At 57.6% G+C, this 23476-nt stretch overlaps 1 protein-coding gene across 4 annotated transcripts in view; it reads right to left on the reverse strand.

Annotated features, from left to right (window-relative positions):
- Positions 1–1003: 1003 nt before the first annotated feature.
- STK40 (serine/threonine kinase 40) overlaps positions 1004–23476 on the reverse strand; it is a 38076-nt gene continuing 15603 nt past the window's right edge. For 2 of the 4 annotated variants that reach the window (XM_057705478.1, XM_057705489.1), the window contains exons 2-11: positions 19215–19334; positions 17313–17398; positions 16857–17000; positions 14584–14811; positions 13764–13816; positions 8485–8600; positions 5724–5868; positions 5463–5582; positions 4785–4869; positions 2924–3369 (exon numbers count right to left, since the gene is read on the reverse strand). In XM_057705478.1, the coding sequence (XP_057561461.1) occupies positions 3151–3369; positions 4785–4869; positions 5463–5582; positions 5724–5868; positions 8485–8600; positions 13764–13816; positions 14584–14811; positions 16857–17000; positions 17313–17398; positions 19215–19326 (1308 nt within the window). In that variant the 5' untranslated portion in view covers positions 19327–19334 and the 3' untranslated portion in view covers positions 2924–3150. Of the gene's footprint in view, positions 2575–2923; positions 3370–4784; positions 4870–5462; positions 5583–5723; positions 5869–8484; positions 8601–13763; positions 13817–14583; positions 14812–16856; positions 17001–17312; positions 17399–19214; positions 19335–23476 lie in introns of those variants that run through there. The other 2 variants (XR_009048755.1, XM_057705504.1) reach the window with 2 other exon arrangements.

Here is a 23476-nt window from a genome sequence, read left to right on the forward strand (position 1 = left end):
CCTGTGGCCCCTGGGCTGTTGCAAGGGAAGAGTGGGAGCAGGGAGAAAAGGGGGCTCAAGATGGGGTGGTCACAGGAGATGTGAGAAGTGGTCAGGTTCTGCCTGGCCGGCCGACGGGCTCAGCAGCGGGTTGGACCCGGGGTACAAGAGGGAAAGAGGCAAGTCAAGATGAGCTAACAGGCAACGTTTGTATAGACTGGGGAGTGGCCAGGAAGATGGGGGCCACTTGGCTGCTGGTGTAGCTATGGGGCTATGGGGGCAGGGAGGGATGAGGGCCTGGGGTCCCGCTCTGAAGAATTCGTAGAGAACCAGGGACGTCCCCCACCTTGGAGAGGTGCCACCCCCGCCTTGCTGTGTGGACATCTGCCAGGGAAGCGGCTCCTCCAGCACAGGTCTCTGCTCCTTTTGTGACCTGGGCCTGTGTGGGTTCCTGGTCACAACGTGGGTCTGCCTGTGCGCTGTGGTGTGTTGGGGGCGGGGCCGGCCAACCTCCAGCGTCATTGCTCCAGTGCTCAGTCTGCAAAGTCTAAATTTAGGTGAAGGAAGGAAAGAGGAAAGGAAGGAAGGAACACCCCCCCCCCGTGGTTTCCTATGGATGGGAGGGTGGCGCAGGAAAAGGCCCGGCCTGGCCCCTCTTACCCCTGCGGCCCTGGATGGGCACGTGGGCACGTGGGCAGTCTGTCTGGTTCCCCCACCCCACATGGGGGTTTGGTGGGGAGAGAGGCTCAATACTCTGACCGTGGCAGCTGCTCTGGGACACCTCCTTCCTGGACAGGTTGGGGCTGAGCCAAGCCAAGCAGAGAGTCCCTGCTTGGGTACTTGGTGGGAAGGTGGACCAACGGGGCTGGGAGAATGCTGGGGGTTCTGCCCGCCCCCCCATTCAAGACAGCGATGGATGGCTGCGGGGGTGAGGGGCGCCCATCCAGGGCACCTGGTGGTAGCCAGGAATCCTGCACTGCCTGGTGGGGTGGGGGAGATGGAGACACGGCGAGGAGGCTGAGAGACGATACAGACCACGCTGCCTCCAGATCAGGAAGTTTTATTGCTGACATGCAGGAAAAGTCCCCATGTAGTACAAAAATATGACTTTATACAAACTTTTTTGTGACTTTTTCCGTTTTGTTTTTTTACAATAGGACTTCTTTCAGCGTGTGACACCCAGTGAGGGCAGACCCAACCTCCTCTCATTCGCTTTGCCAGAAATTAATCAGACACACGGTGGGTTGACCTTGGAAGGGACCAGTCTGTCTGACAGGCTTTGCAGACCTGGAGGGTATTGCTTTGAAAAGGAGGAGAAAGACCACCAGGCAATCAGGCCCAGAGGATCTGGGCAGGCTGCTGCACAAGGGGCTCGGGTGAGGCCCTCACAGGTGGACAGTCACAGGGGCTGGGAGCCCTGGGCCGGACTATATTTCTACTCCTTTAGGAGACTTCTTTTTGAAATAAATACAGAAAAGAGGGCATCCCGCCCCCCCAGCACAAGAGCCTGGCTCTCAGCAGCTGGACGGCTGAGGGAGGCCAAGCCTGGTGCTCTGGGGAGTAAGTGCTGGGCTCAGGAGGGCTCCCACGGACCCGCTGAGGCAGAGGCACGCGGCGCCCAGGTGCCGGGATGGGGCATAGGGAGGAAGGGGCGTGGGCAGCCCTGCTACTGCTGGCAAGAGGTGGCCCCATTTTTTCCAGATGGGGAAACTGAGGCACAAGGAGGTTTGGGACCTTGCCCAATTCACTCACAGTGAGTCAGTTCTTGGGGAGAGGCAGCTCACACTCTGGGAAACAAGGTCACGCAGGCCTCGGTCGCCTCCCCACTGGGGAGTAAGGGCAGGCAGGAAGGGCCCGAGGGCCTGGGCTGCCTGGAGGGGTACACTTGGCTGCTCGGAGGGGCCTGGGGGGTAGGCCAGGGGAAGGTCTTTGCTCGGCACCGGGCAGGGCCAAGTCCAATGCGGGAGAGTGGGAAGGAGGGCATTCTGGTGAGAACAGTTTCTGGCAAGACGGGCATCCACTTCAAAATCTCGGCTCAAAAGGGCAGCAGGGCTGTTCTCAAGCCAGGCTGGGCCCCCCAGTCCCTATAATTCTCCCCACAAGCCCTGCAGCCCCCAGGAAGGACCCTGGTGACCCTGGTGGTCTGCTGGGAGAGACACCCACCTCTATGATGAGGCAGGGGCAGGAGGGGAGATGCTCCCACCGTTCTCTGAACACAGAGGGGTGAGGGGAGCGTGGGGGCATGCAAGCAGGGCTGCCTGTTCACAGCGGCCCAGAGCACCCCTCCCAGCCGCCCACCAGGCACCCTGCCCATCCGTGTCAGTGTCACCTTGGTACCACGGTGAGGGGGAGGAGGAAATGGGGGCTAATGCGGGGGTACAGCACCTCAGAGAAGCTGAGATGGGAGGAAGAGAACCAAGTGTAGAAAGGCCTCCCCATCACCAGAAACAAGGAAGGACTGGTGGGCTGGAGGTGGAGAGGGGCCGGCAAGAAGGGGCTTCTGAGCCTGGGCACGAGGAGGGGGCCCATCGGGGGCTGTGGACTCCCTGCTGTCCAGCCAGGCTGGGGGCAGGGAGTGGCCGTGGGCCGAGCCACCTAGAGATGGGAGAGAAGTTGGTTTCAGTACAAAAATAAATATATTTGAATTCCGCTTAAGATGAGGTGACGGTTTTCCCAAGCTTGGACTGAGGGGCCTGGGGTCGGGAGGGAGGGATGAAAAGAGACTGCAAGGGGCCTGGGGAGCGGGCATTCGTGTTGGGAGCCAGCAGCGAGCTGCGCGTTCAGCTTATGTGGACTGTGGGGGGCGGCTGCCCCCGGGGGTCGATGGGTCCGTGGCGGCCGGGCCCCTAGGCAGGCGGGCTCCCTCCTCCTCCCTCTCACTCAGTCCAGAGACAGCATGGTTAAAGAGACAGAGGTAGATTAAAACGTCATGATTAAAAGCAGATTAGTTATCTAGGCTTCTCAGATTAAAAAACCAAACAATCAAGCAATCATTCCAAAAGGTAGCTTCGTGGTACCTCTGCTGACCCCATGTGTGACCTGGGCTGTCCCTGCCCCGTCCCCGGTGTGGCCTTGGAGAGAGTTCAGCACTACGGGGCCCAGCCGGCAGCCGGGGCCGTTGGCTGGGGGCCGGGAAGAGGCGGCGGGTGGTGCCGGTGCCCCTGCCCGAGGCTATTTCCGCAGGTAGCGCTGCGCCAGGATGGCTGCGTCCAAAGGGTTCATGGGCTGTGCGTCGTGGCCCAGCCGGCGCACGGGCGGCGCGCTGCCCAGCTGCCGCTTGGGCACCCAGCTGCGGGCCTCGTGCACGGAGCTCTTCTCCTCGGCCAGCATCAGCTGCTGCCGCATGTAGGTCTCAAACTCGTACTGGGAGCACTCCTCCGTCACCTTCGCCTGAGCGGCACAGGCAGACGGACAGACGGACAGAGACAAGACGGAACCAGAGAGGTGGATGTGCAAGAGAGGAGAGAAGGGGAGGGTCAGCTGGCCTGACTCAAGTGGCCTCCCGCCCCAGCACCACACCCTAGGGCCTGGTCTAACGGCCGAGAGTGTGGGTCCCTGAAGCCCTCCAGCCGCCCGGGGTGTCACTCAGACCTGGGACCTCCCCGAACTCACTGACCTTGGGAGAGGTCACACTCCCTCAGAAGCCTTAGCGTCCTCCCCATGAAATGGGGCCCTCCCCTTCCGAGGTTCTCAAGGGACCAGCGCAGGTCAGGTACGGCGAGAGCAGCCTGGGGCTGGGGCGCCCGGCGCCTGGCTGGCCCTGCTTCTCTGTCCTGCCCCAGGCCGAGCTCCCGGGAGCAGCTCAGGCACAGTCACAAACTCAAGTGGGGGGTCCCTGTGCGAATCACCGGAGGGGAGCGCAGAGCTGTGGAATCAGACTTGGGTTCAAGGCTCAGTCATGACTTCCAAGCTGCGTGACGTTGGGAAAATTACTTTCCCTCTCTGCACCTGTTTCCTCTTTAGTGACAGGAGGTAAGAACACAGGAGACACAGGCCTGTAGCGTGGACTGAAGGAGGTGTACTGGGGTGGCACTCCCTACATGCTAGAGGTGATTATTTTTAGCTGCGGAACAGCCCTGGGAGGGGGTGGGAGCTGGAGGGTAGGGCCTGGACCTCTCTTCAAGGGCCAAGAGGCTCTGCTGTGGTCCCAGGCTGGCTCCATCTGGTCCTGTCTGCCCAGTGCTTGCTGTGGGACCCCAAGGTGGCCCAGAGAGGGAGGGTCCTTACAGCTTCCCTCCCAGGACTTGGCCAAGCCCTGCCCTCCAGGGGGCACCCTAAGATCACCCGCCGGCTGCCGCCTAGCACCCTGCTTTCTGCCCCCACCCTGGGCCCAGCACTTTCTCCAGTGCAGGGAGCAGGGGAGGAGAGAAAACTGGGAGAAAATGAATCATCTGAAAAACGAAAAGCAGGAAGGGCGAGAGAGAACCCTGTGAGTCAGAGGGGCAAACAAGTGTGACTGTTTAAAGGGCCCGCATGTGGCACAGCCAGGGCCTGGGCAAGAAGAGGAAGCTGAGGGAGGGCCGGGCCGGGCCGCTGGGAAGCCTCCCTGCCGTGGGGCCTCCACCTCTCAGGCCACAGAACTGCCAACTGAGCCAGATACAAGGCAGGCCCCAGGCAGCTTAGACTGAGGACTTAAGTCTTCCTTTCCCACTCCAAGGGCTGGGGAGAGGCCAAGGAGGCCCTGGCTGGGGAAGAGGCCGAGGGGCCCTGCAGCCCTGCCGGGAGCTGCCACCTCTGCCCCTCCTCTCCCTGGAGGCTGGTGCCTCAGGACTTGGGTAATGGCCTGGCTGTCCTTCCCAACTCACCTCCTGGGAGCTGTCTGAGTTGCTCATTTGGTCGTCGATATCAGGAACCACCTGCAAAGGCCCGCTGAGAGAGGACAGGGACTGCCTGCGGGGGAGGCAGAAGAGTCAGGCTGGCTCCGGGCAGCCCTGGCCCTGCTCCCCAGGCCAGGCTGGCAGGAGCCCAGAAGGGCCAGGTCCCCACTGCTGAGACTTGGCGGGAGTCAACACACCTGGGACGGGTCCCAGCTCAGCCCCTTCCTGACATGACGGCCTCTGCTTCTCTGAGCCTCAGCTTTCTCACCCAAGGTTTTTTTTTTTTTTTTTTTTGCCGAGTGGCTTGTGGGATCTTAGTTCCCTGACCAGGGATTGAATCCGGGCACTCGGCAGTGAAGGTGCAGAGTCCTAAGCACTGGACCTCCAGGGAATTCCCTCACCCAATAAGTGGGGGACAGTGTCTACCTCGCAGGCAGTGGTGACAGCTCAGTGAGATAATGCCCATCCCACACTTGGCATGGACTGGCACACAGGGGATGCTCAGCCCTGAGTTCGGCCTGCACCCTCCCAACCCTGCCCATTGGGACAATCAGGGGATCTGATTCTGCCTGGAGGAGAGACGGGCCCAACCTCAGGCTACCTTTCTGGGGAGGGAGGGTAGTGCCTACGGGTGGGCAGAACCCGGCCTTGCCCCTGACCATTTACCATGATGCGATGATGGCACTGAGGGTCTCCAGGACATCGGCAGCGGCCAGGCGCTGCTGGGGGTCGAGGACCAGCAGTTTCCGGATGAGACACACGGTGTTCTCAGAAACCCGCCCGTCCCTGATGCAGGAGAGAGAGGGAGGGGGAGGGGCTCAGGTGGGGTGGGCTGGTGCTGGGTCTTGGACTCAGGACTCCGAGCCTCACTGTGTTGTTTCCACCCCTCAAGCCTGAAGGGCTAGACCCCAGGGAAGGAGGACTCACTCGGGGATGGTGTATTCAGCAGCCTTGATCTTGCGGAAGAGCTCCTGTGGGATGCTGTCATAGAAGGGGAACTGGCCGTAGAGCATGGTGAAGAGCACCACGCCCAGAGCCCACATGTCGCTCGGCTTGCCCCGGTACGGCCGGCCTGCAGGACACACGGACACACGCACACTCAGCCCAGGGCTGGGGAAGAACTGGCCCTGGCATTCCCTCAGCTTACCAGCTACGTGCCTGAAGTCCTACCCATGGGACCCCTCCACTGGGCACCCTCACTTCCGATCAGCCTCCCATGCTTCCTCCCAGAGCAAGCCACACCAGCCCAGTCCTTGAGCTTCCGCCGTGCTCCTTCCTCCTTTGCTCCTCAGGCCGGTTCCTGCTTGTGCTCTGGAGACCCGGCTCCACAGGGGGATGCCGACCCTTGGTGTGACCGCCCCCTCCGAGGGGAAGGGGTGACACCTGGCCTTGTGCAGACCACCCCTCACGGCCCATTCATGCCGCCTCCTCACAGCCCCAGCCCCGCTCTACTGACTGTGAGCTCCTGGGCCCTGGTCTGGACCCTGCAGCAGACAAGCTCTCCCAGGAGCTCTAACCATCAGGCAACTCTGACTTTTGGGGGAACACTGAACTTCAAGCTTTCCTTTTGGTAATGACAATGCCAGCGATGGTTTACTGAGCCAGACACTAGGTTAAGACCTTATTTAATCCCACAGGAACCTAATGAAGTAGGGCCTATTATCATCTTGATTTTATAGATGAGAAAATAGAGGCCCAGAGAGGTCCGTACCTTTCCCAAGGTCACACAGGTATTAACCAGACTATGAGCTGCGAGGGCAAGGCCATGTCTGCCATTTCACAGCTTCATGCCTGGTGCCGAGGTCTGTGCTTGGCACACAGGATCAATGAAAGGAAGACCTGGGGTCAGAACCCACTTGAGTCACCCCACTTCATTCCCTTAACAATGTGGGGAGGCAGGACTGTTTTCAGCTTTTAACCTGCGAGGAGACTGAGGCTCAGAGAGTGGGTTGAGGGCCACAGTCACACAGCTGGGTAATAAACAAGGCCAGTCCCAGAGCCTGGGTCCCTGGTCTCCCAGTCTAGGTCTCTTTCTGATGCAGGCAGTTCCTTTGTTTCATCCTCCAAGACTGGCATGGGTCTGGAAGAGCCAGAGAGAGGCCGCAGGCAGCAGGTGGGCGTGGCTGCACATGGAGGCCACCCCCGCTCGGCACTGCTGAGGCCCAACCAGAGGCAGCCACCCCCACCCCAGGCCTGCACACAGTCACAGACCCCAGCTCACAGCCCCGGGCTGAGGGCGGGGCCTGGTTCATCCTCCTGGCTCTGTCACCTACAGGGATGCTTTTGGGACTCTCAGGGAGGGCATCCAGGCTGGGCTGGCCCTGGGGGGAGGAGTGCTCAGGGAGCTGGGATGCACCCCTGGAACCCAAATCCTTCTAGCAGAGGCCACAGGGATTTCCACCAAAATCCCCAGGCCTGGAGAGTGGCGGAACCCTCAGCTGCAGAAGGCCTCCAAGGAGCTTGCAAATGCTCGTGGCAGGTTAGAGCAGCCTGACCCGCAGGAAGACAAGCTGGGAAGAGGCTGCTTCTGCCACTTGAGGAGGGAGGCACACGTGTGTGTGCTGGGGATAACAGGCCCTGGAGACGACCCTGAAACCTTCACTTCGGAGGGACTGGAGGGATGGGAGTGCATGTGAGCCCTTGGTCCCTAGAGGGATCAGGACAGAGGGACCCCAGTTTGGCAAAGGACAAGCAAGAAAGGAAAGAAAGCCTACGGTGAAACAGTTAGGAGCGTGGGCTTGGGCAGGAGGCAGCCCTGGGACCGAGCCTCAGTTTTCTGGTTTACTATTAGCTGTGACTTTGAACAAGAAGTCTGATCTCTCTCAGTGTCAGTTTTCTCATCTGTAAAAATTTTACCTCACAGGGTAGCCGCGTGTGCCTGTCATGTGCTCAGTACAGCGCCTGGCACTAACAGGATGCTCAGAAGGCGATAACTACACGATTGACTTATTCTGCGTATTATCTGTCTCGGCCCCACTGCAAAGTCAGCTCACCGTCCACGGAGGCAGGATGTTTGTCTGCCTGTTCACTGCTGTATTCAAAGTGTCTAGAACAGAGCCTTGTTCATGGCAGGCCCTCGGTAAATACCAGAATGAATGAATGAATGAATGAATGAACGAGTGAACAAAGGGAGTGATATCTTTGAAATGCAAGTCTCATCATGGCAACCTCAGTGAAGACCGCTTCAATGGCATCCTTCTGCACTTGAAATAAAGGATGGTGTTTCTCAACAGGGCCTCCATTAGGCCTTGTATGGTTGGACCCCCACCCACCTCTCTGGACCTCCCTTGAACTTTCTGAGTGGCAGCCTCAGGGGCCTTCTGTTGGCTCCTTAAATGTGCGGCACCACCTCTGCCCAGTCACCCCCGCAGCCGGTTCCTATCTATCCTCATGGTCGCAGCTCAAACGCCACCTCCCCAGGGAAGGCCTTCAAGCGCCCGTTCTCCGCACTCACAGAAACTGCGTTTCTTTCCTTTCGAGCACTGATCTCAGAGAGTAACTAGCGTAACGATTACCATCTTCTTCCTCCACGAGACCCCAGATTTTGTACCTGGAGGGACAGTACTGGTTTGGGCCACCACGGAAGCCCCAGCACCGCCCACAGGTCCAGTTTGTTCCCTGAATGAAGGGCTGCAGCGCCTGGCTGGGTGAGGCCCCCGGGGGGCGCTGCTGGCCCCCCCGCACGTACCGCTGAGCACGTCCGGGCTGATGTAGGCGGGGCTCCCCCGCTGGTCCTTCAGCAGGTCCCCCTGGCTCACGAGGTGCTTCCCCAGGCAGAAGTTGGCGATGGTTATCCGATGCGTCCTGCGGTGGGAGGCAGAGAGGGAACAAACCTCGCTGTCTGTGCCCAGGCGTCCCAGCTGCCCCCACCTCTCGTCCAAGGAGCAGAGGAATCACACCGACTTCTCTTCCGCTCCGTTGGCCCTCCTGGCCTTCCCCGTGGCTGCGTGGGGGGTGCCCCTGGGGGTGCCGACACAGGCCCATCACCCCTGGTTGCCACCTGCCGAGCGTTCCCGGCAGGACCTGAGTCACTCTGACCAGGGGAGCTGCAGGGTGTTCCCCTGAACCTGTGCCCTGGCTGAGCCTTGGGGCCACAGCGTCGGGCCTGGAACGCCTGCAGAGATTTCCTCAAATAACCTCACGCAGGATCTAGATTGGAAGGGACGGGTGATGTGGTTCAGCCTCCTCGCCTGCACGTGAGGAGGAGGGCGTCCAGCAGAGTCCGCGAGGCCCCCCTTGAGCGCCGTTTCGTCCCTGGCGCTGATGCCTCTGGTCAGCACCCCTGTTATCCCAGCACTGCCGACAGGACTACAAACGAACGCTTACTGGGCGCTTAGCGTGTGCGGTACCTAGCTTCCGTGCCCGATGGGGGCTGCGTTCTCTCACCCCTCACAACAGCCTACAAGGGAGACGTTCTCACGGCCCGCTTCACAGGTGATGCAGTTAGGACACAGAGAAGTGGAGGGACTTGTCCAGGGTCACACAGTGAGCAGCGGAGCAGGATCCAACCCAGGTCTGTCTGACCTCTGAGTGACACCAGTCAGGTGCCCACGGTGTCCCTGGACAGTGCCCAGCCCCTGACTCTCCCTCTGTTCCATCCAAGCTGACTCACCCCTTGTCCTGAACAGCAGACTCTGTGCTGACTAGGAAACCACAGAGCCCCCACCTGAGAGAGTCACGGCGAGAGCAGCTATGGGCCCCGATCCTCTCTAGGACACTTAAAACAAAAACAAAGTCGGTGACCCGGAGAGGACACCGTGCACCACCCCAGGAATGTGGGGGTGGGTGGGTGAGGAGCTTCCTTGGCCTGGAGGTGGGGGGCAAGGAGGGAGGGCGCCTCTCTACCCACAGGTGAGCAGGGCCAGCTGCCCGGCTCCCGTGTCAGCCGGCTGGGCAGAGAAGCCTGGGAGACTGGCAGGAAGGGAAGCCCCACCGGAGGCCTTGGGCGGCCTCTCCCTCGAAGAGCCTGTGGCGGGAGAGGAGGACAGGTATGTGGGGCTGCGTCCACGGGGCCCTGAGAGCCCTTCCGCTTGCTCGGGGAATTCTGCTGGCAAGGGCTTGGTGCAAACAAAGGCCAGTCTGTCCCTGGCGTTCCAAATGGAAACACTGACTCTGGCTCTCCGTACAGGCCTGCCCTGGCAGATGCCACAGAAACTTGCCTGGTGACCCCAGGGCGGCTAGAGCCCGAGAGGGCAGGCGAAGGGTCCCGGGCAAGGATCATGTCAAGAAGTGAAGTGCTCCCACTTGGAACTGCCCGCATCACTGTCCTGAACACGGGCCTGCTCAGGCCTCTCGTCCACGAGGGCCCCACAGAGCAGACACACCGCGTTTTCTCCCCTGATCAGAGCTGGCCACGGCAGCTGGAGGCCTGAGACACTGGGAGGAGGACTGCTCAGGGGAGAATCTGGTGGTCTTGGGAGTCCGATTCCTGGGTTCCAGTCCTGGCTCTGCCACTTCCTGGCTGTGTGATCTTGCTCATGTTATTGAATCTCTTGCTAAACCTCAATTTCCTCATCTGTAAAACAGGGAAAATATTAGCATCTAACTCCCAGGGCTGTGTTAGGATTTAACAAGATAAGAAGATAATCCCAGGGAAAGCACTGAGTCCAGAGCCTGGCAAACAGGGAGTGATTAGTAAGGGCCAGCGCGGATTATATCTCATCCTGACGGTGGGCATAGCTGGCAGAGGTGACCAACGGAGACCCCAGGGAAGACAGCGTGCCGGGGCGGCGGGTGAGAGGGGCCACGCTGTGACGACAGGCCCTGGAGCGCACCTGCCCACGCGCTGGCCTTCCACTCCACTCTGCCGGCAGGACTTGCCAGCCCTCTGCGCAAGGGCTCGAGGAAAGCTCGGCCTGAGACTCTGCAGGGCGGGCTGCGGGGCTGGGCTGGAGCCTCTCCCACAGGAAACCACATGGTCAGCTCCCAGCCCTCCGAAGCCTGGCGATGCTCCCTGCCCTGCCACCGTCGCCCCTGACCGAGGCGCACAGACCCCTGGGAGTCCAGACCTCCCAGGCTGGTCCCGGCAGGAGGAGCGAGGGCGACAGGGGTGCAGGGAGGGAGCGCCGCGTCAGTAGGGCCTGCTCTGTGAGTCAGCCTTCAGCTATGGCCCTCTGGGCTACCACAGTGTGTCTCCTTTTCTAGGAACTGGGTGTGCAACGTGCCCACGCAGAAAGAAAGGAGGACGGAGAAAGAACCCACAGCCACCCTCGAAAGGGGATTTCAGATAGCAGCCCTTGCCCTTTATTCTCGGCAGGGGAACCAGGGGAACTCGCTGTCGCAGCTGCCTCGCAAACCCTTCTCCGCTTCCTCCCCTGGGAGTGCTCCGTTCTGCTGGGAGCCTCCAGCTCGTCTGCCGCCTCCCCAGCTCCAGCAGGGCCTGGCCTGATGGGAAGAAAGGGGCTGGAGCTCCTCCAGGTCCACCCTTGACTTTGCAAGGATGAAAGCGAGTCCCCAGGAGGGGAGGGGTGCGCACGCGGACACAGGGGAGCAGGCGCTGGGTGGCCAGCGCGGGTCTCTGCAGCACACCCAGCGGTGCCTTCCCGGCACCCGTGACTCAAGTGAGAGGCGGCCGGCACCTCCGTATGCCCGAGACACAGAACGAGGATTATCGGATTAAACGATGTGCTGCCAAGACCCAGGGTCTGAAGGAGGTGTGGGTGCTCTGCAATCCCAGGAAAACACACCCACGTGCGCACACACGTGCACACAGACACACACACACACACACTCACGGAACAGCTGCTGTAGCTACGCTGGCGTTACTCAAGGGAATTCTCACCTTCTGACTACATTCCCAGAACCCAGGGGGCCTGGAGAAGTGGGAGCTGGAAGCTGAAGCACCACGGAGACAAAGGGGCCTGGGGTGCTGGCCTGGTGAGCAGCACAGGAGCCCCCAGGGGCGCCTACCCATAAGCACCCTCGGGATGCTCACCTGGACCCAACGAATGGCTGCATGGAAGGCTGGGAGACCAGGGGCCCTGCAGCCACATGGACTTGGGTGCTCGAAATATATGCCCTCTCTTTGAACAGTGGACCTGCAGCCCAGAGCGGGATGGTGACGGGCCCAACGTTCCAAGGAAGGCCAGGACCCGAGTCTCCCGACATGAAGACAATACGCTCTCAGGATCAAGAGAGTCTGCACTCTCTGACACCTCCTCTCCTGGTGCAGTTCAGAGCTGGGGCCAGGGCACCCCGGGACCTGGCAACGGGCCCTCTCGTCGGCCACGCACCACACAGCGGGCCTCGTCTCCAGAGGGAGTGAGCTTACAAGCCCTGCAGGCCGGGCGGGCTAGCACTGGGCCACACCCTGTTAGGCAGTCTCCCGTCTTGGGCCAGTCTCTGCAGGGAGGCATGATCATCTCTGCTTTCACGGATGAGGACACGGAAGCTCAGAAAAGTGCTTGGTACCACAGCACCTTCTCAGTACATGAATGACTTAATCAACGCGTGAATAATCAAAGGAACAAGAGCTCACAGTCTCAAGGGTAATTAAGAGGCAGTGCTGCGCTGTGAGCCAGGTCTGACTCCCAGGGCCCACTCCTCCCTGGCTCTCCTAACTCCCTCTCAGCGGGTCAAGGGTTCAAGCAGCCCGGAACTCCCGTCTCCTTCCCTCCTCCCTGTGCCGCACGACAGGACCGGGTTTTAACCACTTTACTTTCTCAGGCAGTCAAATCTTTACTTATCCTTCACGAATGGCCTGAGGGGGCCCGCGTCCCGGCCCGCTCTGTCGTCGGCACACTGGCCCTCATACCGCGATACCTGCTCTCCAGTCGCCCCAACAGGCGGCGAGCTCTGGGAGACTGTCTGCGGCACCAGTGCCGGGCGGGGCTGCGTGCTGAGGGGCAGCACTATCTCCGGGTGGCATCTCAGGCTGGCAAGGCAGGGCCTGGTGTCCCATGCCCCTCCCCAGAGCGCCTCTCCCTGTGACCATGCTGCCATGCTGCTGTCTGCAAGCCCTTCAACCCACTTCAACAGTGGGAGGTGAGCGAGAGGTGAGCGCAGAGGCTCAGGGGAGCAGGCGAGGGAGGTGTGCCCTTCCCAGCCCTGCGTTTCTAGGATGGTGGTGACACACGGGCTGGGCTCTCCGCCCACTGGTTCTGCGCCCCTGCACGGATGGTTGCCCCAGATCACTCGGAAGGGACCCAGACCCTCTGCCTGAGCGGGGTGACAGCCTGAGGCAGGGGCCTCATGTGACTCTCCTCTGCCACTGGCTCACCGAGGATGGTGGGGTGAATCGCCCAGATCCCCTCCAATATCAGGGTGCTCTCTCCCTGCTGCTGGGAATGTCGGCTTCTGACCACTCACAGCTGCGTCCTTTCCCAGGAAGTCCTCTCAGCCAAAGGAAGCCGCCTTACTCAAAGCTATGCTCCCAGGCATGGCCTGCATTCAGTGGCTGGTTGCAGGCGGGGCGCAGGGCCATGCGCCCCCGGCTTGATTTGGGACATCTGAAGGGCCACCTGGCTCTCCAGCTTTCCAGGCTGAGGCCCTGTGGTGACTGCCCGGAGTTCAGCTCCCCGCTCAGCCCAGTCCCGCCCCTCCTCCCTGGGAGTGCGCCTTGGTAAACTTCCTGCACACACATCCCAGAGTCTGTTTCCTGGGAACCCGAACCACAACGCAGTCTTGTTTTGCTCACGTGTCATCCTATCACCCATTGGTCTATTTTTTATAGTCATTTACTGCGCACCCACTGGGCACGACAAATGAATAGACTGCGGGGACTGCTGCAGTCCCTCCCAGAGCTCCTTTTCTGTGGCCTTTTCGGCTCCCCTTCTTAGCAAGTACCATATTCCCATGGGGCAAAAGACAAGCAGGCATCCCATCCCCCAGTCCCTGGGATTCCTGCGGGGAAGTGGGTTGTGCTGAGTCAGAGTCCCCATGGGGACACCGCAGGGCTCTGGGTAGTTGCAGCATGTAGCCTGTCCCAACCCCGAGGTTACACCACTAAAGAAGAAAAGTGAAGCTTACCTCTTGTTGAGCACCATGTTCCCAAGCTTCAGGTCTCTGTGCACGATGTTTTTCTGGAAAACAACAGGCACAAGGTTTGTACTGTGAAGATCAGAGCCGGGGTCGGGCCCAGCCTGTAAGGGGTGGGCTCTCCAGGTGCTGGGGAAGACGTGTCTCTTTAGGCTGTGGCCTTGGTTTGTGAGCCACAGACATCAGGACCTCGTTAACCATGCCTACAAAGTGGGGAACATATGAGCCCAGGCAGTCGCTGCCCCACACAGGGTGTTTACCCCAGTTCTTTCTCCCCTTAGGGCAGCAGTGGAGAAAACCACTCCTCTCTCTGCTTCATCCCACCAAAACCCCAAGAACCAAAAAAGAAACCAAAAAACCCCAAGCACCTGCCTAGCTCTGGGGTCAGAGATGAATTCTCATGGTTCTGATGACCAAGCACTGCAGGCTCAGCCCACAGAAGCTGTGTGTCTGGAGGAGGCGCAGGCTCTCCTAACCTGTGCCTCAGGGTTCCTGACACCCCCCAAAGCTAGGAAAAGCTCAGAATCAGGCCTTGGCTGTGCCCAGTGGTTATCTCACATCCAGCCTCTCCACTGCTGGGGCGTTACTGTGCTGGGCGCTGCGGGGCTGCCCGCACCTCCCCAGGATTGTGGGCTGAGGCCTGTAGCACCATGTTGTCGGGTGTGTGTGTCACCCGGCTACTTTCCTTCTGGACATTCCCAGCTGCAAAGCACATCTGGGTGAGGGCGGGGAAGAGCTGCTTCCGCTGAGCAGCAGCAAGAAGGGCGGCCTTCCACGGAAGGAGGTGGGAGCCGCAGGGCTGGAGCCTCACCTGGTGCAGGGCCTCCACCACACGCACCACGTCGTAGAAGATGACCACGGTCTCCCGCTCGCTGAGCCTCTTCTCCTTGATGACGTAGTGCTGCAGGTTGATCAGGTCGGCGGTCTTGTCACTGAAGTCATGTGCGCAGAGGCAGTCAAGGACGAGACAGATGCGCTTCTTCATCTTCTTAACCATTCGGTTGGATTCTGCGTCCTCAACAATTTCACAGGTGCGGTCCTGGGAGGAAACAGGCAGACCAAAGGCTTGGCTGTGGGCCCAGCAGAGCCAGGGCCAGGGGCTTGGAGCTCTCCTCTGGAGCTGGACAGACAAACCAGTGAGAGAGCCTGGAACAAGCCTGCATGTGTGTGAGTGGTGGAGGCCTGAGATCTGGGCAGTGTGGCCTCTGGGCCACTCAGCACTGCCCCGTGTCCCCTGTGCCAGTGCCAGGCCCAGCCGGGGGCTCAGGTTGAAGCAGCTCAGGTTCAGACTTCATGCTCTGATCCTTCTGCAAAGTGCTTGGGTCAGGGCTGGGCACTGAAAGCCAAAGGGCCCTCTGAGCTTAGCGTGCAGGCAGCACACTCAGGGCTCCGGGCGTCCTCCCCTCCCGGCACTCCGGGATTCTAGCAATGACGGATGTGAGCTTCCTTCCAGTGTCCGAGATGGTGGAAGCTAAGTGTTCTCTGTGTCCAAGACAACTGCTTTCAGGGGTACGCAGGACTCCTGACAGCTGGGTGCAGGCCCCGGCCCTACCGCGTCCTAGCTGAGGGACCTGAGGCAGTTCACCTAACCTCTCCAAGTCCCTGGTTCCTCATCTGTGAAAGGGAGCCGGCAACCCCTACCTCACAGGTTGTTGAGAGAAAACACCACCATGCCAAGAGCTTAGTAAGTGCCTGGGCTCGGTAGGGGTAAGCCAGGGCTCGGGAAGCATAGTTCTGGACCCATTTTCCTTGGTAAAAAGGTATTTCGAGTAAGAGAAAACACAGGTGCAACATGAGGTCTTTCATCCTAGCAGCTTGAGGCGGCCCTGGGCGCCACCCCCAGGAGCCTGGGGAGCTCTTGGGGACTGAACGCCACATTTCTCCTCACGGGTAGGATCCTACTTCTCATCCTCTCTTCCCCAGAGGCCCAGCACAGGACTCTAGAAATACTTCTAATCACTCAGGTTCTCTTATCCAAAATGATACACACCATGGCCAAGCTCTGGAAGCTACTGGAGAGGAAATGCTAAGAAATCATAATCACCCTCCATTTGATGTTGTTTGAGGGACACTCTCGTTTTCAGAGGTGCCTCTCACTGCATCTAAGAATAAAGACCTTGGTGGGGTGTATGTGTGGGGGTGGGAGGCTTTTCCCACTGATTTTACCTCAAGAAATCAAGCCAACAAGGAGTTTTTATTGCCTGAGGTAACAGTGGTGACGAGCGTGTATGTACCAGGGGCAGCTTGGTGCTTTACACCCCCTCGTTCCTCTTCCCACCACCGCACGTGGTCGGCGCGGTTATCACTATCTCATTTTGCAGATGCGGAATCTGAGGCTTAAGAGGTGAACTGCCCGAGGTCACACCACCTGAATCCAGGACTGCCCGCTCCAAAACCTGCGTGCCCTCCCTGACACCAGGCTGCCTCTAGCGTACCAGGTCCACCAAAGCACGAGTGGGCCTGGCCAGCACATCTGGCTGAGGGCAGTAGAGAAGCTCTGCGGGGGCCTCAGCAGGAACCTCCCACCCCTGCTCCCCCACCACCTCCCCCCAGTCGGGGCGGCATCTGAACCTGGTTCTTCATTTTTGGAGACAATTTCAGTTCTGCCCCTGGAAGGGCTCCCTCCAGGGTACCAGTCGCTATTAATACCTTTCCTAAGGGACCTGGAACATCTGCGTATGGGGCTCAGGGACCCTTGCTGCAGAAGCTGAAACACCCGGGCAGGCAGGAGGACTGGTACCAAAAGCAACTGTGAAGACCCACAGTGCCCGGGCGCCTGTCCCTCCTCAACGCCCTCCCTTCTACCCTGGCCTGGCCGATTCCTGACAACACAGCTAGAAAGAGCTTGTGTCTTTAAATAACTTCCTGCTTTCCCCTTTTCTCGGAAAAGCGGCTCTTCAAAGAAAGCCTGCAAGCTGCAAAACGGGTGCATTCCCAGGAGGCTGCCACCATCACAGCGGCCCAGCCAGACTTGCAGGCCACCCGCCAGGAAGTCCTGCTGCTCTACACGTGAGTAGACTGGGGGATCCTGTGATGCGGCTCCAGCAGTGCCAGCGGGGTGGGGGCAGGGGAGGTGCCACTCACCTGGAAGAGCCCGTGGTGGTGAACCACCCCATCCTGCGTGTGGAGGAGGGAGAGCAGGGAGTACTCGGTGTGTAACAGCATCTTGCCTTGCCTCTCCTCTTGGCTTTCTATTCCTTGGTCGCCCCTCTCCTCGAGGGTAAGGATCTTTAGGAAGGCACACACACAAAAACAAAACCCCACAACCCTTACTTTCCCAAGCAGAGTGACTAGAACAGGAGAAGCAGGGTTTCACGTCCTCCCACGCAACCCTGGCACACACCCACATGTGCGGGGATGAGGTGAAATGATTTTTCCCAATGTGACAGCAAAGTGATGTAAGCACAGACAGAGCTCCCAGGAAGAAGTGGCACTGCTCTTGTTTACAAGTGGTGCAGAAGAAGGTGGGAGGAGGGAGGAGCCAGGCTGGCAGGATGGCCCCGGGGTCCCCAGCCCGCCCACACCCGGTGCCTCACTTACCTTCAGCTGATAGAAGTCATCCGTGCCGTCTTTCCTCGCCAAACACTGCACGATGCTTGGCACTGGTGAGTTGCCCAGACGGGGACCTAGGCACAGACAGCCGCTGGCTTACTTCTCAGGAGCCCTGTCTACCACGGCACCGTGGCACTGTGCCACCACGCGGGCTTTTGGCTAGATCTTCTCTCCTGGCGGGCACTACAGTTCATCATCTCCACTGAACTCATGGTCTCCCCTCCAAAAATGGAGCAGTATGTGTGCACCTGCCCGAGTCCACCTGGCTTTTACAGGCACGTTTCTCAAGAGGGGCTCTCAACGTGGGCTGTGTGCTGGAATCTCCAAGGAGCAGGTGTTAAAGCAGAGATCCCAGCTGCAACCTGGGTCCAGGGTGAGGATCCAGGAAACTGTCCCTTTAACAGGCTCCCCTGGTGGCCTGATACAGCCACGTATCAGCTTTTGGGAACTTCCGTCCTTCTGGAGACGTACACGGCTTGATGTCCTGTGACAGTGCCTTGAGTTTTCAGAGCATAAATCAGGTAATGTCACAGTGTCACTGCACTACTAAAAAACCTTAACAGCACTCCACTGCTCTTAATATGCAGTCAAAACTCCTTTTTTTTGGCCTCTAAGGTCTTGCATGATTTGGTTCCTGTCCAGCTTTCAACTGATCATGTTTCCCCCACCTCCTCGCCACACTCCAGCTATGCTGGGCTCTTAATTCCTGAGATGTTAAGCCCTTCTCTGCCTCTGGGCCTTTGCACTTGCTGCTCCTTCTGTCTGGGATGCTTTTCCCCTGCTTTTCACATGGCTGCTCCTTCTTATCCCCGGCTGTCAGTGCAAAAGTCACCTCCTCATACAGAACCTTGCTTGTCTATCTCTAGACACTTCTTACTCTCACATCATCTTGTTTATTTCCTTCAAGGCCCTCATCTCTCCCCCCAAACCCCGTGATGATCTCGTGTGTTGTTTACTCTCAGTTTCTTCTTTTTTTCCTTTTAAAAATAATTTTATTGAGCTATAATTGACATTCAATAAACTGCATAAATTAAAGGGTACAATTTGCTATTTTTTTCGTATTAGTCATCTATTTTATACATATCAATGTATACATGGCAACTAGAATGTTAAGTTCCATGAAGGCAGGATGTGGGATCTCAGTTCCCTGACCAGGGACTGAACCTGTGCCCCTGCAGTGGAAGCGCAGAGTCCTAACCACTTGACTGCCAGGGAAGTCCCCAGGAACTTGTCTGTCTTAATCACTGCTGCATCTCTGACAAACAGCACAGGCCCAGCATGTAGCAGGCTCCATGAACTATTTGCTGAGTGACTAGAGCTGGAACTACCCTGCATTCTTAAGTCCAAGACGCTGTCACACCCAGGCTCTGGCCGCGAGGAGAGTCGGGGTCCTCAGAGCTCACCCCACCTGCAACCCCACACATGCAATCTGGACTTGCTGGGCCTTGAACATCATGCAGAAAGGCTCCGCTGCTCCTCACGACCCCTGGGAACACCCAGTTCTATAAGACTTCAGTGCCAACTTTATAAGAAGTTTGCGGCTGTACCAAACGCTTTGCGAAATGAATTGTGCCCTCCAAGAATGGTCAAAGAAGTGCCTTGGATGATGGACCTTGGATCCTGAGGCAGCTTTGTGTGCTTCCTGTGAGTGACATCCTGGGGGCACACGTAGGATTCTCTGGGGGAAGAGGCCGTCTAGCTCTCAGCTGACACTAATCTAAGGCTGGTGCGGCTACCACAGAAATGACAACTCTTGGTGCAATGACCTTCCACTCTCACAGACAGACTCCATTGAAAGCAGCCGAGGCGTGGTCAGGCCCCCACGCTGCGTGTCTGCAGGTCAGACGGTGCTGCCCCAGACCCCCACGCACCCGGCCGTCAGAGGCTTACCCAGGATGAACGGTCCAGCTCTCTTGGCATTATTTCCAGAAATCCCACTTCCTAGAGCCTTCGCCCTGGCCGACGTTTCCCCAGCTCCTCTGTCTGATGCTCTTCGCTTCATCCTCAGCTCTAGACGAGACAGAAAAGAGCCTTCGCACTGAGCAAGTCAGCGAGTTTCCTGACACTAACCCAGCCTGCGCGTCGGACGTGGGGATGCGTCACACAGCTGCTGCGGCTGTTCCTGCTGCTGCTGCCACCTCCTCCCCCTCCCAGAGGAGCAGGGACGTTCTCGGTAACAAGGAACCATAGCTCCTTTACCGGGGATGAATCAGGGGCTCAGGGTGGATGTACTGGCTACAGAGGTGGGTGGCCAGCCCGCCTCAAAGGGACCAGTCAAATGCAGAGAGAAGGACACAGCTGTGTGCAGATGCCCGCTGGGCTCCCCTGAGATAGACAGCTGGCCCCGGAGCGACGGTTCCCAAAGGTAGGCCTTCCCCACAAATACCCCTTCCCCTAAAAGGAAAGCGGACACAGGAGCCACATTCTGGAAGACATAACCTCTAGGCCCGGATATAAAAAAAAACAAAATGGAGTTGCTCTTTTCAGCTCTCTACAGTTCACCCCTCGGGAAGGCAGTGTCTGGAGGTGGGGCGAGGAAAGCGATGTACACAGAGGAGTTCCAAACAGGGAGGGCAGAGGGTCACAGGGACGCCCAGGGAAGGCCAGCTGCCCGATCCCGAGGCCTCTGGCCCAGAGTGGGTGCAGGGGCTTGGGGAAAACTTCCCTGAGGAGGTGATACCGGAGTGGGCTGGGCAAGAGACAAGGTCACTCCAGGCAGAGAGGCCCGGGTGAGCAAACGTACACAGTGAGAAATGGCACATGAGCAGCAAACTCCGAGTAGTCTGTGTTGCTGGAGAGTACAGGGAGTGGTGACAGGGGGCCCAGGGAGGGGGGCAGAGGCCAGACCTAGGGACCTGATGGCCACGTTAGGAGTGCAGTCTTCACCCTTGTACAGAGGGCTTGGGAACACTGAACCCTAAGCTTCTCTAATTTTTTCTTTTTGTAAAAGCAATTGGCTTTTCCTGCAGAAACACTAGAAAATACAGATATGCAAAAAAAAAAAGAAAATAAGGTACCCATAATCTTACTACCCAGATGTAATCACTGTTAATATACAAGCAGACTTTCCTGTGTGTGTGTCTGTGTGCACATCTGTGTATGTGTGTGTATGCTTACAGTTCCTGCTATTACAAAAATTTAGACCATTCTATGACCCCATTTCTAAGCTTACTTTATCTCCCACCTAAAATATGAGGATGAATTTTATGCTATGTGAAATGTACCTCAATAAAATCATAAAAAAACAAAACAAAAAACCATTATTAACATCCTTGCGTGACAATATTCTTCTGTAGCGTCACCTGAAATAGCACAGTCTCCCTGGTAAGAATATAGCATGGTTTATCAGACCACACCCCTATTCACGGACATCTAGATTCTACCCACTTTTTATATTTTTTATTAGCATTTATGCACACACATCCTGGCATACGTGCCTCTCTCCCTCAGCATAAACTCCAGGAAATTGAACTGCAGGGTCAAATGGGGCACACATTTTAAAAGGTGTGTGACACACACTGCCAGGCTGCTCTCAGAGAGGCTGTGCCAATTTATATATTGATACCACCAGCGGTGTGGGAGAGTAAGTCCCAGACTCTGCACCAGGAATGAGTATTTTAAAATGCTGCCAATCTGATGAGTAATAAAAAGGCTATCATTGTTTACTTTCATAATTCCTTAATTATTCATGAAGTTGGACTTGTTTTACATGCTTACTGGCTATATGTATTATTTCTTTTCTGAATTTCCAGTTCACTTCTTTTTCTATTTTTACTGATTTGTATGTATTAGTCAGTGATTTTTAGGAACTCTTTATATATTAAGGCTATAACTGACATAGGATGTAGTTTTTCTTAATCTTTTAATTTTTTTTTTAATTAGAAAAAGATTAACTGTCTATGTAGTCAAATAGTCTTCTTTTCCTTTAGTTTGTTTTTGCTGTTATTCCTAGAAGGTGCCCCTACTCTGAGAACAAGTACATGTTTACCAGTTAGCTTATATATTCATGTGCTGCCATTCTGGCCCTTATTCTAAACCCCGGGAGACCGACCCCATGCAGTGAACTGGAAAGTAGGAAAGATGACCTGATGCCCTTCTGGCCCAGTCTACCAGGTTTGCCTCCCATCAAGCCCTAATTCGTCTTCAGAGCTGTGCCACTGAGGAGCCGACCCATGATTTCATCCTGAGAGTGACTAGGATCAGGTAACTCAGTGGGCCCGGGCAGGCCCCAGATACAGCAGCTCAGCTGTGACTTTCGCCAAAGAGGCTCATGCTGAAAGTAGATTCAGTCATTCACACAAGAGCAGGGAACAAAACTGCTTCTGAGAACTACAAAGCTCGGCAATAATGTGTCTGAAACAGTGTTTCCACTTTTGCCTGGCTGACTTCTATGCATCCTTCTCAATGTGAACATCACCTCCTCAGAGAAGCCTTCTTGATATCCCCAACACCACGGGTCAGAGTCTCACTCAGTACTCTGTAATTTTCATTCATAGCACTTTTCCTATTTTGTGATTATGTATTTATTTGTGTGCTTTTATGCTTAACGTCTCTTCCCCACTACTAGACTAAAAATCCCTCAGAACTAGAAGAAAAAGAAAAAGATACATAAAACCATTACCCCCCGTGCCTGGTCCAGCAGACACTCTATGAATGGCTGGACGCCATCCCTCCGGCTGCTGACGGTTTCTACTGGGTCAGCAGCCCTGTGCTGGAGCTGCCCTGCCCTGGTACATGAGTCGATTTCACCACCATACGGGTCCTGTTCTCTGCCTTCCCTGGAGCACTAAGCCTTCTCTTTCTTCCCGGTTCCTTGGAGAGCACCACGTGGCATCATCATATCTGTGCAGACGCTGCCTAGGCGCCCACACACAGGCATGGTCTAGACAACAGTTTGCCGGGAGCAGCTGCAGCACAGACAGTGAGTGGGCTCAGCCTGACCCCACCCACCCCTCTAAGGATTCAACTCAAGCAAACGGCAAGGGAATTGCTCCAACATGTAAGCAGACAGAAGGATGAGAGCAGACGGGCAGGGAGAGGGAAAGCTGCTGGCAGGGGAAGTGGCAGCAACGCTGTTTCCCTTCCTGAACACCCCTTCATGCCACCAGAGCTGGTGGAGGCAGTGCAAGCAGCGTGAAGAGGCAGGTCGGGGCAGGCAGAAGCTGCTGCGGGCTCGCTGGTGAGATGCGCAAAGACAAACCCCCTGAGGACAGACCCTCCTGTCCCGTGCCCCCCCAATCATCCTGATGTGTCCCCCTCCAGAGACACACCTGCAAATGGCCCACAGATGCTCCCATCGGGGAGGCCGCTTTGAGGGGTCCTGGCTTCACAGTGAGGTCTGGGATGCGGACGCTCTGGCTACCCTGGTTTCAGAAGGACTTGGGGCCAGCCCCGTCCAGAGACACTGGTCCTCAGGTTGAAGGGCCCTGGCCCAGCCTGGCTAAGGGGGAGCCATCTGCCTGGTGTCTCCCAGGCCCACAGCTCAGTTTGCCAGGAACTCAGCAGGCCTGGTTCAGAAGTCTCTGGAGCTTTAAATCTGTCCACTATTCCATGTGCTGTCCTTCCAAGTCAGTGCCAGTTCCCGTAGAACCTGGACTCAACAGGAAGCTCAGGGAGGCAACAACGGGGGGTGAGAAGTGAGGCCAGGAGGAGGCATTCCCACGCAGGCCGTGCTCTTCCACCCTGAAAGCGGGGTGGGGGGGGGTTCCCTTTGCTTGGCCCAACCTGGGGAGCAAGTTGTGGGCCTCAGCTCTCTGCCTGCCATCACAGCATGCCCAGAGGAGGGGATGCCAGCCCTACCCTGTCAGTTTGCTGTTGAGGTCATCCCGCCCCAAAGCTGCTGGGCAATGTGAGCTCAGCTGTCCCAGAAGGCAACAAAGGCCAGGCCATCAGCACCACATAATGCCCGCTCCAGGGCTGTAGTGTGACAGGGTACAGGACAGTTGGGCAGGGCAGAGCCAGGCAGGGCACCCTCCAGCAGGGCATGGCTCAATACGGTGGACATACCACCAACCCCCAAAGGAGGTGGGCTGCAAAGAGAGAGGGTACTGAGGCCTTCCCAGCTCAGTCTGAAAGCCTGGCTGAAGCCTGACTGAAAGCTCAGTCTGAAGTCAGGCCAAGGCAAGGAGAGGCCCGTTACTCACACCCAGAAG

This window comes from Hippopotamus amphibius, chromosome 1 (genome assembly GCF_030028045.1).
Source record: "Hippopotamus amphibius kiboko isolate mHipAmp2 chromosome 1, mHipAmp2.hap2, whole genome shotgun sequence".
In the NCBI taxonomy this organism is placed as follows: Eukaryota; Metazoa; Chordata; class Mammalia; order Artiodactyla; family Hippopotamidae; genus Hippopotamus; species Hippopotamus amphibius.